At 45.2% G+C, this 13,425-nt stretch overlaps 1 protein-coding gene and 1 long non-coding RNA gene across 5 annotated transcripts in view; one reads left to right on the top strand and one right to left on the bottom strand.

Annotated features, from left to right (window-relative positions):
- WDFY4 (WDFY family member 4) overlaps window positions 1–13,425 on the top strand; it is a 297,400-nt gene that overhangs the window by 144,291 nt on the left and 139,684 nt on the right. For all 4 annotated transcript variants that reach the window (XM_054436992.2, XM_054436994.2, XM_054436995.2 and 1 more), the window contains 2 exons: window positions 1,069–1,254; window positions 2,941–3,077. In XM_054436992.2, the coding sequence (XP_054292967.1) occupies window positions 1,069–1,254; window positions 2,941–3,077 (323 nt within the window). The remainder of the gene's footprint in view (window positions 1–1,068; window positions 1,255–2,940; window positions 3,078–13,425) is intronic.
- LOC129006827 (uncharacterized) lies at window positions 1,979–7,116 on the bottom strand. The gene is made up of 4 exons (XR_008492093.1): window positions 7,001–7,116; window positions 5,477–5,553; window positions 4,573–4,638; window positions 1,979–2,163 (listed from the first exon to the last, which is right to left on the bottom strand). It is a non-coding gene; the product is annotated as an uncharacterized LOC129006827 (long non-coding RNA).

Raw genomic sequence — 13,425 nt, forward strand, 5'->3', positions numbered from 1 at the left:
ACCTAAGATCAGGAGTTCAAGACCAGCCTGCCCAACATACTGAAACCCTGTCACTACTAAAAATACAAAAAAATTAGCTGGGCATAGTGGCGGGCACCTGTAATCCCAGCTACTCGGGAGGCTGAGGCAGGAAAATCACTTGAACCTGGGAGGCGGAGGTTGCAGTGAGCCAAGATCACACCACTGCTCTCCAGCCTAGGCAACAAGAGTGAAACTTCATCTCAAAAATAAAAGATTGTACACACAGGGCCTCTGTGTTCGGTCAGGTAGCTGTCATGCTCAAAAATCTCGTGACTTTAAAGTTTGTTGGACATGGTGTTGATTACAACACGGATCTACATACTTTGGGACTTGGCCAGTAGAGCTGGGCTGGGCACTGTCCATTCCCTTAGGGTGAGAGAAACAGTCTCCAGGAGCTGTTATCAGAGAGGGGACTCATTGGTCCAAGATCAGAGAAAATTTAGGCATGGTTCAGGGGATTACAGATGTGGGGCACAGCAGACACAGTTGGCTTGTTAGATCTGCTTATACCTGAAGAATTCCAGGAGACTGAAATGGGTGGGTAGTGAGAAGCAAGGTCCAGGAAAGAGGACGGGCTGTTCCTGAGCCCTGAGCCACAGGATAGCCTTGAGCTTGGTGTCCATTCCCCTGAGAGGTCAACATGTAAGGGAAAGTTGGAAGGAGCTGTTTGAGTGGAGCTATTTGACTACCCTGAGCTCATGCAAGGTGTCCCTCTGGTATCCAACAGAATTACGGGGTGGAGAATGAGGGTCTCTGAGCTCATAAATGATATGTTTCCTAGTCCTGGACATGTGAGGCAGGCAAGAATTGGTGGTAAGCAGGTGGAGGTGGAGAAAGACCAGCTTGCATGGGTGTTGGTGGCATTGTTGTCAGGGCTGTGGCTCTCCATACTGATTGCTTCTCGCTGAAGCTTGCAAAGCTGGGGTGATGTTCAAGACCTTAAGTAAGAAGGGTGTGGGTAAAACCACTCATGATGCACCATCTCCCAGCCCTCTCTGGGAGGGTCACTGAGGCCATCCTGAGTGTGCCATGTGCTCTCTCTGCTAGTCCAACACAACATCCAGAAGACAGTGCAGACTCTCTGGCAGCAGCTGGTGGCACAGAGGCAGCAGACCCTGGAGGATGCCTTCAAGATCGATCTCTCTGTGAAACCTGGAGAGAGGGAAGTGAAGATTGAAGAGGTCACACCGCTCTGGGAGGAGACAATGCTCAAGGCCTGGCAGCATTACTTAGGTCTCTATCCACTCGGTTCCAGGGAATGGGAACACCTGGGTCTCACAGATCCAGACTCCCCCAAGTTTCAACTCAGTGCCCAGAGCCTTTTCCACCTGGACCCTCTGTCTCATCCCTTAAGTGGATGGGATTTATATCACTGAAATCTTATGTGTCTTTCCTCACAAATAATGAATATCACATGGCACCTTGGGTGAAAGCAAGGCCAGAGGAGCCAACCAAGCAAGAAGATTCCAGTAATTTCTTAGAGGAAGAGGCCCATGTGGAGGCTGTGGCCTGGGCTCAGGAACTTGAGGTTCTAGGTCCTACCCTGTTATCCACCTACCAGCTTTGAAACCTTTCACTGTCATGCAATGACCTTGAGCTTATGTTCCTCATGTCCTGTCACTTCATGAAATGAAAGTTTTCATCCCCAAAATATTAATGTCCCTTGTATTCTGTTAGTGACCTCAACATTTTTATCATATTAGTATTTGGTACTAGTAAACAACATTTTTGCATATTAGTCAATGCAGCTGCAAGAATGAATTTTTAATTTTGTTTTCAAGGTGATCACTGCTCTCAACTTACACCTGATATACTTGTACATCTTCCAGAATCACAAAATTTGCAGTGATTCAAGAGTTAGTTATTTCCATGTATATTGTCCCAGACTGTCCAGTGGCCCAGAATCTCCTTCTAATTGGCTTTCCAAATTAGTCCTGGCAAATGTATATATACATACCTGGTTTTGTCCATTTATGCTGCTATAACAAAATACCACAGACTGAGTGATTTACAAATACTAGAAATTTATTTGCTCAGTTCTGGAGGCTGGGAAGTTCAAAATCAAGGTGCCAGTAGATCTGGTGTCTGCTGAGGGCTGTGTCTGGCATCTGCTTCTAAGATGGTACCTTGTTGCTGTATCCTCTGGAAGGGAGAAATGCTGTGTCCTCCCATGTTGGAAGAGACAGAAGGGCAAAAATGTCCTGGGATGTTTCCCTTCAGCCCTTTTATAAGACACTAATTCATTCATGAGGGTAGAACCCTCATATTTTAATCACCTCCCAAAAGTTCCCACTTCTTAGTACCACCACAATTGGGATTAAGTTTCAATGTGAATTTTGGAGGGAACACACATTCAAATGATAGCAATACCTATCTACTTTCATGTACTTTTAAAGTCAAAATGTCAGATTCTATTTCAGAGAAAAGTAAAATAAAATAGGATATACATATCAGTGCACATAGAGTGGAATAAAGTAGTAAAACTGTAAAGCTTACAAATGACTTTCTTTTTGCCAACAATCCTATATTGAACACTTTCTATGTTCCAGGGTCTTTAAACACATCTTATGTAATATTCATGACCCCTCAATTAGTTTAGATATTGTTATCCCCATTTCACGGGATGAGAAAACTGAGGCTCAGCAACTTTAGTTAATCTGCTCAACATCTCATTGTGGGTTAACAAGCCGTGGAGCTAGGAGTTTAGGCTAAGTCTGGTGACCTCAAAGCCCACAGTGTTTCTTAGCCAAAGGAAGGTCAGAAGACGGCAGTGTGAGCTTGTAGCGTGGGTTGTTTCTCTTTTTGGAGGCAACCACAGGGGGCTCATGCCCCTTGTTGGCCCTTTGAAAGCCAAGCTAGCTATGAAAATAGTGTGTGCTCTCACTTCACCTCTGACATTCTTTGCTTCCCTGCCTTCAGCATCTGAGAAGAAGTCACTGGCAAGTCGTTCAAATGTTGCACACCACAGCAAAGTCACTTTGTGGAGTGGAAGCCTGTCCTCAGCCATGAAGCTGATGCCCGGGCGGCAGGCCAAGGACCCTGAGTGCAAGACAGAGGTGAGCCTAGACCCCTTTTCCTCAGAAAAGTATCAGGCATTTGCTTAAAACACCATGAGTTATATCTCTTCTCTGCTGCCTGTTACTAGACATGATCTAACTCCACGTCCTTGTGAGCATTTGAGGGTATGCGTGTAGCTCCCCAGTTGAGGCTATGTTTAGGCTGTATTAGGCTGGCTCCTTGTTCCCATTCTCAACTGGAGTCAGACGTATTCAGAGGGCACTAGCCCACCACTCAGCAGCAGCTAGGGGTGTGAGCCCAGCAAAGGTGGACAGAAACATTCACTTCATTGCCAGGAGACACAGGGATGGGCCACTTTGACTGTGTCGGGTGGGCCCTCTTTACTGTGTGGGGCAGACCCGTTGGGGTTTTCTAATCAATTTCTCAAAACCTGCAAAACAAGTCTTCCTAAAACTCATTGGTGCCAACAATGTTTGTGTGTGTGTGTGTGTGTGTGTGTGTGTCTGTGTGTGAGAGAGAGAGAGAGAGATCAGGAATATTGTTGTAAGGTATATGGAGTACAGTGGGTGGGGGGACTGGTTATCTCTGCCCCACAGTGTCTGGGGCCTCAGTTGGGATCATTGCAAGGCTGAGTTACTCATATATCTGGTGGTTGTTGCTGGCTTTAGTCTGAGACCTTAATAGGAGCTATTGGCTGGAACACCTACACATGGCCTCCTCATGTGAACTGGGCTTCCTTACAGGATGGTAGCAGGGTTTCAAAGGATAATGGAGAGAGAGAGCTCACCAGGCAGAAACTGCATCACCTTTTATGATCTAGCTTCAGGAGCCATGCAGTGTCACCTCCATCAAGATGGGGAAAAAATTCTGCCCAAGTTCAAGGGAAGGGAAATAGACTTCACCTTCTCATGGGGGAGTGACAAGGTTCTACTGGAACATGTGGGACTGGAAATGTTGCTGAGGCTCTTTTGGAAATGCATGATCTGTGATATATTCTAATGCCAGTGATATATTATGATGCCAGGGTCAGTGACTTCTTCAGAGGTGGACTGTGGTTGTTGCTAGACATGGCTGTAGGGTCAGGAGACCTTGGGCAGTTTACTTAACTCCCCAGTGGGATAAATAACTGTAAGAACCCAGAAAGGTTCCCCAGGGAGGTAAAGTAGACAGCTGACAGACACATTAACAAAATCCTAGCTCTTGGCCCATGAACTTTGGGAAGTGAGGTGGAGCCTAAATCCTACCAGCTCAGAATCTGTAACTGCCTGTAAGTCCCCAGACAGCCAAGGAAAAGGGCTTTCTTTTCCTAGGCTTTGGGAATCATAGGCTTCAGGGCCTAGAAAGAGTCCAGACATAGAAGGGAAGTCCAGAAATGAATGGCTGGGCTGCCCAGCTACCTGATGCTAAGAGCTAAGGGCAAAGCACACGTCTTATTCAGGCTGTATTCTCAGGGAATTGACTTGTTAAAGGCACTGTTTGGTAAGTTCATTGATAGACTCACTGATTGAATACATGAATGTGTGAGTAACTCACTCAGATTTTGTAATAGCTGCATCAGACAGGTATTATAGCCTTGTTATAAAGATGTGGAAGCTGAATCTGAAAAAAAAAAAAAAAAGAAAGTTAAGGGCTTTTCAGTCATTAAATGTCAGAGTGAAGATAGGATCCCATCTTTGTGCTGCTGAGGAGGACCTTAGGGAATTTATGGAACCTCTCAGAGCTTTCATTCCTGAACTTACAACTGGAAATATGCTCTGTTTATAGTAGAGCATGTGGAGCCCTCGGAAGCTGTAAATGCTTTAGAAATAGGAGACTGTTTACAAATTCCATTTGGCCTTCTGGCTCTCTCTGCCAAGGTCAAGATCATCCTATAGGTGATATGTGTACCAAGTCCTAAAACTTGGAGCATTCCCATTTGTGCCCAGATACCTGCTCCTGACCAGTGTCACTTGAGACAGAAGGGGCCCAGCCCCTCTTTCCTTGGCTTCATCCTGGAGCTTCTCTTCCTTGGCCATTGTCCCCAGGAGGTCAGGGCAGCCTGGCTGGGAGCTAGGGAAGGGATGTTAGGGTGCTGGGCATGGGTGTTCATCTCATGGGAACCCTCACACCTGTTGTTGCTGCCTCTTGCCAGTGCCCCTCTCCCTTCCCCTCTAGTCACTCTCATTGACACAGCTCAGCTGTCTCCGAGTCCTGGGGACATGTGTCGAGCAACAGCTCATATGAAAGAAGCCTGAGTAGACCGCCATGTTTAGGGCCACATAGGCGTCCCAAGTGGCTTTTAACAGTTTGCTCTTGGCTCACATTGAGAGATCTGGGAGAAAGAATATCCAAAGCCGGCTCTGTCTTGGGTGAGGGCAGGCTGCTGAAGATTTTGTCTTCTATATCCATTGAGGTCTTATTCACTTGTTCATTCAACAAATATTTATTGAGCACTTACTCTGTACCCTGATCTCAGCATTGAGGTTACAGCAGAGAACAAAACTGACATATTCTCTTCTCTCAAGGAGCTGCAGTCTAGGAAGTAAAGATAGACATTAAGCAAATACATTTGTAAATATTGGGAGAACTGATGGCAATGAGGAAAAACCATGCAGGGTAAGGCAGGGAGGGTGGCGAGAGAGCGGCTGGGCTGTTTAGATGGAGAAGGTCAGCAAAGTGATCTTTGGCAAGGATGCCTTGGAGCAGAGGAGATAATTTATGAAGAACGTGAGCTTTGAGATGCTCTGGGAAAGAGGGTCAGGCAGAGAGGACAGTTGGGCAATGGGACTGAGGTGCATGTGTGCTGTTCAGCAAAGGCCAGTGTGTTCAGCAAAGTGCATGTGTGCTGTTCAGCAAAGGCTGAACTGAAGTGGAGGGAGTCACCCGCAGCCACCCCACCTTCCAGGCAGCCACGGGGAATGTCTCCCTCACGTTTTAGCACCAGGAAGAACTACTTTCAGCAACTCAAGAACAGCAGAAATTTTGCAACAGATTATGTTTCTGTCTTTGATCTGGACACTCAGAAACTGAGAGAGATAAGCATGGTTAAGCTTTGTAATTGCACACAACTAGTGGGATAAATTTTTGAGCCACCTACGCATACAAATGCATACGTACATACCTTCTTCCTGGCTTCATTCTTCTCCATTGACCCCACTTTCCATTCAATTTGATTTATTCTTTCTACACTTTAAATTATCTTGTAGATTTTAAAAGACACATTATTTTTGAAACAATAAGGACTGTGTTTTAATTTTTAAAATTAACTGCATCTTTGCTTAGCAACATCTTGTACTGGTAACTCAGTCTTGGATGGGCACAGTGCCTGCTACACGGTAGGCTCTTAAAGAATGCAGATGTAAGTGCTTAGAGCAAGGGGGTAGATGCTCCCCCTCCTTTGCTGAGATGAAACTCGCCAGCTTTCAGACACTGCATCCATCACTCAACTCCGTGAGATGCCTTTGTCACTAACAGAAGGCACAACTTCTCAGGTACATATGTACACTGTGATGTCATAGGATAAGAGCATCAACTATTTGCCCTGGGGTCTGTTTAATTATTTTTAAAAATTAATTTTGATTATTACAGCTGATTACACCTCAGTGAGCAATGTAATTGATATTTTCTAATGTATCCCAAGGAACATTTTGTACAACATGCTTTTTGTTGTTGAAGGTTAAAGACTCCGTTATTGGTTTTTCCCTAAATATGCCTACATCATTAGTCCCTCCAGTGAGAAGGTCGCCATCTGGAAAAAGCAGCACGGAGACATTATTCAGGCACAAGTGCATGAAATTGGGGTTTCTGCATCTTCTGTCTCTCTTCTGGAAAGAAGAGGCTCGTAATTAAAGGAGCTGGTATTGGAGGAAACATTATTCATTTGGTGTTATTCCTTATCATGTCAGCAGCTGACAGACCTATAGCACTGATAAATTGTTCCTTGGAGTGAGACATATGATATAGAATTCATAATTCCTCTTACCTATCTTCATTTTCAGTAGAAAATGTTTTATTCCTTGTGGGTGAGCTGAACTTTGAGGCAGGGCTGATTTGATAGATGTTATTTCTTCTTCTTCTCCCCCTGACCCCGTCACAGTCCCCTGTGGGAGCAAATTGTGACATCACCCACCATCTCTAGAAGGCTGTGAGTGTCAGCTTGTTGGACAGAGGTTGGGAACTTGGACTCCCTCGAGGCCACCAAAGGGCAACTCAGGGTGCAGGCCACTTTCTCATGTCCACCATCTGCCTGGAGAATCTAGACTGCACAGGCTGGCTAGCTCCCCTCTTCACAGCCGTGGACTCAGCTCTGCTTACCTACTCAATTCCAGGCTTCCCTGTTTAAAAACAAGCTGAAAAGACATCAACAACCAATGTTGGTTTCTTAGTTTTGACAGGTATACCATGGCAGTGTGGGATATTAATAACTTTATAGGAAAACAGGTAAAGGGTAGATGAAAACTCTACTATCTTTGTAACTTTTATGAAAATTGAAAATATTCTAAAATGCAATGTGTGTCATCATCTGTTTATATAAAAGCATTAGCAATCAGAAAATGTGCACAGGAGTCAGGGGGCTGGAAGCTGGTTAGGAAGGGGCCATGGAGGAGGTGATGCCTAGAGCTGAGTCTGGGAGAAGGAGCGGGGTCTAAGTCTGTGCAAAGGAGAGCTCTCGGGCAGGGAGAAGGCCAGAGGCATAACAGGTGGTAAGAAAGGGGCCAAGACAGTGGGTAAAAGCCAGGTCAGGGGGCACCACAGGCCAGCCTAGACACTCATGTTTACCTGTAGGTGAGAGGTTAAACAGAGGCATGGCATCTGCTCCTATAGGTGAGATTACAGGTGAGAGCCGCTAGTGGGGAGCCAAACTGTGGGTGGCGGGGGGCTGTAATGTGATTCAGGTGGGAGATAGTGGGTGCTGCAGTAGCTGTAGTTGGAGTAGTAAACAACAATAACACACAGAAAATTTTGTTCAACTGAGGCTGGGACAGGTGAGAAAAGAGGGCCACCCAGGGCAGGCCTGGCTCTGAGAAGAGATGGCACCTGTGGGTGGGAGGTGTGGCATTCAGATGGCTCTGTGGGATTCTGCAGGGAGTGGAGAAAAATAAGAACCAGAGGAAGGGGGTTAAGAGTACAAGGCGACTTCCAGCCCTTAAAGGGGTGGGAGCCTCTCTGGGCAGCCCCCAACCTGTGTACATAGAGCATGAGCTGGATTTCAGCCCACTTTCCTCCTGGGATCAACTGTATACATATGGACAGCTATCCCAGGCAGTGGGCCAGGCAGGCCCCACCAGAGGAGGGAGACCCACTCACCAGCCTGCCAGCAAAGATTGGGGGACTTATAGAAGAGCAGGATTCACACGGAGGAGGGCAGAGCCCTGTGTTCCCCACAATTCCATGGCTTTAGGAGATAGCTGAGCAAGCTTCCAGTTGCTGTTTTCAAAGCCATGTATTAGCGAACTGAAATGGCCCACGTAGGGAAGTCAGGGCTGTGTAAGAATTAACAGAAGGGGATGAGAGGGCACCAGAAGCGTGAGGATGATCCACTGGAGTTGCTAAAAAAAAGTAAAAGCTTTCCGTAGGAATTCTACATCTGCCCTGGCAAGGACAGGGGAACATTAGAAGTTTGCCCCACACCTATCTTGGGAGTCCCCTAAAGGCTGCCCTATGAGATTCCCGATGAAACCAACAGTGCGCACCACTGGGGGCCTTGGAGACTTCAGAGGCAGGGCACTTATGTGGGCAGGGTGCCTGGGGTCTGCCATCAGCTCCTTCCCTGACCAGGTGCCAGACCCACCATCACCCACCCTAGCATGGAGCAGCTCTGCCCCGGCAGAGGACAAGATGCTGACTGAGGCCAGCAACTCGGTGACAGCTCTGTTAAGAGCAGCTCTGGCTGAGGTTCTCGGTGAGGGAAATGATGTTTTTGACTATCACCTCTGAGCACTTCACCCATTATCTTTTTAAAAAAAAATCATTGTGGAAATTCTCAAACATATACGTAAGTAGAAAAATAATGTGATGAATCCCTATGTATCTATCCATCACTTGACTTCAACGATTTTCAATTCATGGCCAATTTTCTCTCCTTATGACTTCCCACATCCCCTCTCTGCACTGAATAATTCTGAAGCAACATCCCAGACATCGTATTATTTCACGCATTACTATTTCTGTATGCTTATTTTCTCTTCAAAGAAATCATGGGGCCCAAATAAAGATTGCAGAGAGGAAAGCAAATGTGCAGAACTGGAAGGCTTTAGCCATCATTGCGGGAGTGATCAAGTAGCACCTGGTCTTGCTTGCTGGCATGTTTGTGTTTGTCTCCTGCTGATAAGAGGAGGGTCTTGCTGAGGCTGAGGGCACGTTGAGCCTTGGAGAATCCCATGCTGCAGTTTCACGAAAAAAGGCAATAAGCTCTGCTGATGACACAGCTGCTTTCTAGTTAAACGCTTGGGCTCTCCATGTTCAGGAGCTGAGCAGCACTCCAGGCGCAGGCCTCAGATTTCACTTCCCTGGGATAAAAAGCTCATGAGCGCAGAGAGTACTGGGAGTGAGAATGGATTTTTGAAAAGAGAAAGAACTGGCTTTGAAATGCAGGGGAAGTAAGTGGCACAACAGAGCTGAGCTGAGGATGTCAAAATGCAGTTGTGAAAACAGAAGTCAGAATTCTCAGAGAAATTCTTCTGAAAAAGAGTTAAAGACCTTTAAAAGGTCGCATGACATTTTTAAAATCTGATATTCAGAAGGTCATCATGTGAAATGTTTTTACTTAAAGTTGTAGTAGATTCAACATAATGTTTGTGGGCAAGAGAGAAAGGTCTTCCCCAGGAGATGAATATGACTTTAAGAGAGGGATTTGGAGGTAGGTGGCCTAAACCTGGAGGAAAATGAAGACACGTGAGGATTTCTAAAATGCAAAAGTCAGAGGACCCAGAGAGAGGCGAGATCTTGTGATAGGTTCTTACTGGCATGGCAAGAAAGCAGAAAGGCCAGCTTGTATCCACAGATCAAGAGAAAGCAGGCTGGAGGGATAAATTATTAAAAACCACAGAAAAGACAAGGGAGACTCAGAAAACCTGAAAACAGTATTTCTAAGAAATCACAATGCTGTATTGTTGGAAAACGCAGTTGTATTCAGTGGGAGGAAAAGTCTTTTGAGTAAGTAATTAAAGAGGACTATCTGTTAGATAAATAAAAACACTCAGAAAGGAAAGTATAATTTAAAAAACACTTTGAAAAGTATAAACTGCTCTACTGGCGCGAGCCATGTTCTAAGACCTTCTGCTAAATGGGATATTGGTTTTCTTAATTGTGGTGGGCAATGCTGCCAAGGACCTCTTTGCTCTTGGTGCTTTTCCTGAGATAACTGACCCTAAAAATAATGCCTCTCTCCCAGCCTGGCCTGAGAGCTCTTCATCGTACTGTCTGGGCTGGGAATATTTCCAGACGGGATATCCATTATGCTCTGATTATGGTGGTATTTGGGGGCAAGGAAGGAACAAAAATGTAATGAAGTCTAGTGTTATTTTTTAAACCTCAAAAGTTTCTGTTTTCATTTCAACTGAAAGTAAAGTCTATGTGGCCTGTATCATTGCCTTCAGTCTTGCAGGCAGCTGTGCTTCCTACGCCACACCCAGAATGACCTTCCCCAGAGGGACAGAGTCTGGTGATGGAGGTGGGGACACACTGTAGCGTCAGGGAAATGCAGCCAGCCTGGGGCGGTGGGGAGGGGCTCCATTATCCTTTTAGGTTTTCTGGACACTCAACCAGAGCCTTCTCTCTCATTTTTGCTCTTCCCTTGACACACACACACACACATACACATACACACACACACACTCTCACGCACACACACACCCACACCCACTCTCTTTCTCTCTCTCTCACACACACGTGTACATGCACATCCCCCCCCCACACACATAGACACATCCCGCTATGCAAGCAATTGATATTAGAATTCACCTATCAAACCAGTGAGAAGGAAGCGGGAAGGAGTCTGATCAATTGCACGAGAAACTCAGCAGCAGAACTGAACAAGGACGAGAGTTCCCTACAGCCCAGATTTTGAAAAAGTGGCAACATCACCAGTACAGCATTAGTATCCAGAATGAGGGGGAAGGATAAGAGCTGGATGAAGAAAGACAGTGGTTTTTCTTTTTCCATTTTAAGGAAGTCTTAAGTGTCTCTGGTCTATCACAAGTGTTTGTTATAGGAGTCTGAAAAATACATGTAAATGAACAAAGCAAACACTGATACATTTAATGATGTTTCTTTACTGAGTGCATCATTTGTGAGACATCTTTATCTTCATAATAGAAGGATAATTAACATCACTAATTATCTAATTAAGTTCATTAAGCATCCACCAACAGAGCACCGTGAAGTTGACATTATGTTCTACTGTCAACAAATGCTTTTGATTTCTTAGGAAGTAATTAAAATGTAAATTAGCATGCAATTATATGCACAGGGGAAGTTTTGAATCAGATATTCATTTCAAAATTGCTTAGAGCAACACAGTTTTTGTTTGTTTCTTTTTCAATAACAGCAGTCATTTTGCTGCTAGTGGTATATACTAAAGTTTCCATTGGGCTGTTCAGCTCTTGAGTGGTAGCAAGGTAATAGTACTATAGGACACAGACTGTTCCATTGATGTATTTGTTACTGCACTTTGTGCTTTTTTCTTATTTGATCATTTTATTTAATATTTGTTTATATTTGTGTCCTTCATGTTTAAAAATATCACAACTGATTTTTTTTCGGAAAAGTTTCTGTAATTCCTGCCTTAAATTCTCTAGCTGAGCTTTCCCTTTGAAGGTATTTTACGGCAAATCTTCTAATATATGTTTTCTGTCAGGTTAGTTTCAGGGAATATCATCCATGACTTGCTGAAAATAGGTTACACACATTCCCTTACCCATGCAGGAAAGAGAAACTGCGCATATCAAACTTGAAGTCCAGCCATTCTTAGTTGTAAGTTCACATTTTCCTGCTTTCTTAGGGCAGAGAGCAGACACAGAGCTTGTGCAAGCCCTGTGAATCAATGGAATATTCTCCATCTGAGATCACAATGGCTTCTGATAAAATATTATAACTGGAATGGGCACACTGTAGTGCTAAATGCAGTAACCTTCTTAGATTAGGAGTCTTCCTGAAACATCACAGAGTCACTGTACACCTGCTGGAAACAGGCTACCCAAGATAGAAGCCAGCATGTTCAAGTCTCCATAGCTTTCATTTTTAAAACAATTCTGATTGAATCCTGAAAGCCTATCTTTTAATAAAGCAGCTAGTTCTGTGGATGTGATGTCCACTCTGTTATCTTTGTACATGAAGATGCCGGACCACTTGAGCATCAAGGTGATGTCACCTGATGCAGATGAGAAGAGAAAGTCTCTACTCATGACATCAAACCCCCTCAACTTCTTCTTGGATGATTTTTCCAGGAATAATTGGTACTGGATCCAGGCCCCTCAGCTTTGTGTGGAGAAGATTTTAGATAAATGCAAAGCAAATACAGAGGTCTAAGAGAGACTGTCCTTTGTCCCCTTAAAAGGATCAGTGTCAGGGCCTGACTCTGAATAGAACTGGCAGAACCACTAACAGCCCATCAACATGGGTGCGGGCAGCTATCCCGAGGGCCCAAGCAGAGAAAGACAGACATCATCATTGCACAGCAGCTGGTGGTAGATGTGAAACCAGCTGGTCTGCGGCAAGCAGTGTCCTCACTGCAGGGAATGCTCGCCTGTGCCAGACCAGGGCACCCCAGAGACAGCAGTCACCAGGTGTGCCCTGACTTCTGAGCTCTGCAGCAGGCCCTGAGCTGTGGTGTGGTCCGCGGCTGCCCAGAGGAGGACGCCTTGTTCTCATTTGACTGTCCAGAGGGGCTTCCTCCTGCAAGTTCACGCGAAAGACAATGGCTGGGCTAGCAGAGACCCCGAACTAACAAAGGGACCCTGATGCTTAAACCAGATGATGCTGATCTTCTCCTAATGTGCAGCAAGTTCCTACCTCAGCTAGTTGATAAAAATTTCCTGTACCAGAAATGTTGGTTCTTGTTCTTAAACCTTATCTTAAAATGTAGTCTGCCATGTTGTGACTTAAGTGCAAAGCCCACACACTTAATGAATAATCAGTAGCTACAGTGACTTGCTTTGTCCATGGCTTGCTTGCCTATCTCCTGCCAGTCACACTCTTCCTGGTCTACAACTGTCACTGAAGGAGGAGTCTGTCTCTCTACCATGGGTTCTGCAACCTGAGAGTGACCCAAATGCCATCTGTTTGACTGTTCTTTTGGCCATGCAGCCTCCCAAAAAATGGGGTTAAAGTTGGTTTGCTTTTGGGAACAAGACTATGGTCTGAAAACCCTTCCAACAAGGAAGGCACTGAGGTTACGCAAGCTCCATG

Source organism: Pongo pygmaeus, chromosome 8, assembly GCF_028885625.2.
Source record: "Pongo pygmaeus isolate AG05252 chromosome 8, NHGRI_mPonPyg2-v2.0_pri, whole genome shotgun sequence".
NCBI lineage: Eukaryota > Metazoa > Chordata > Mammalia > Primates > Hominidae > Pongo > Pongo pygmaeus.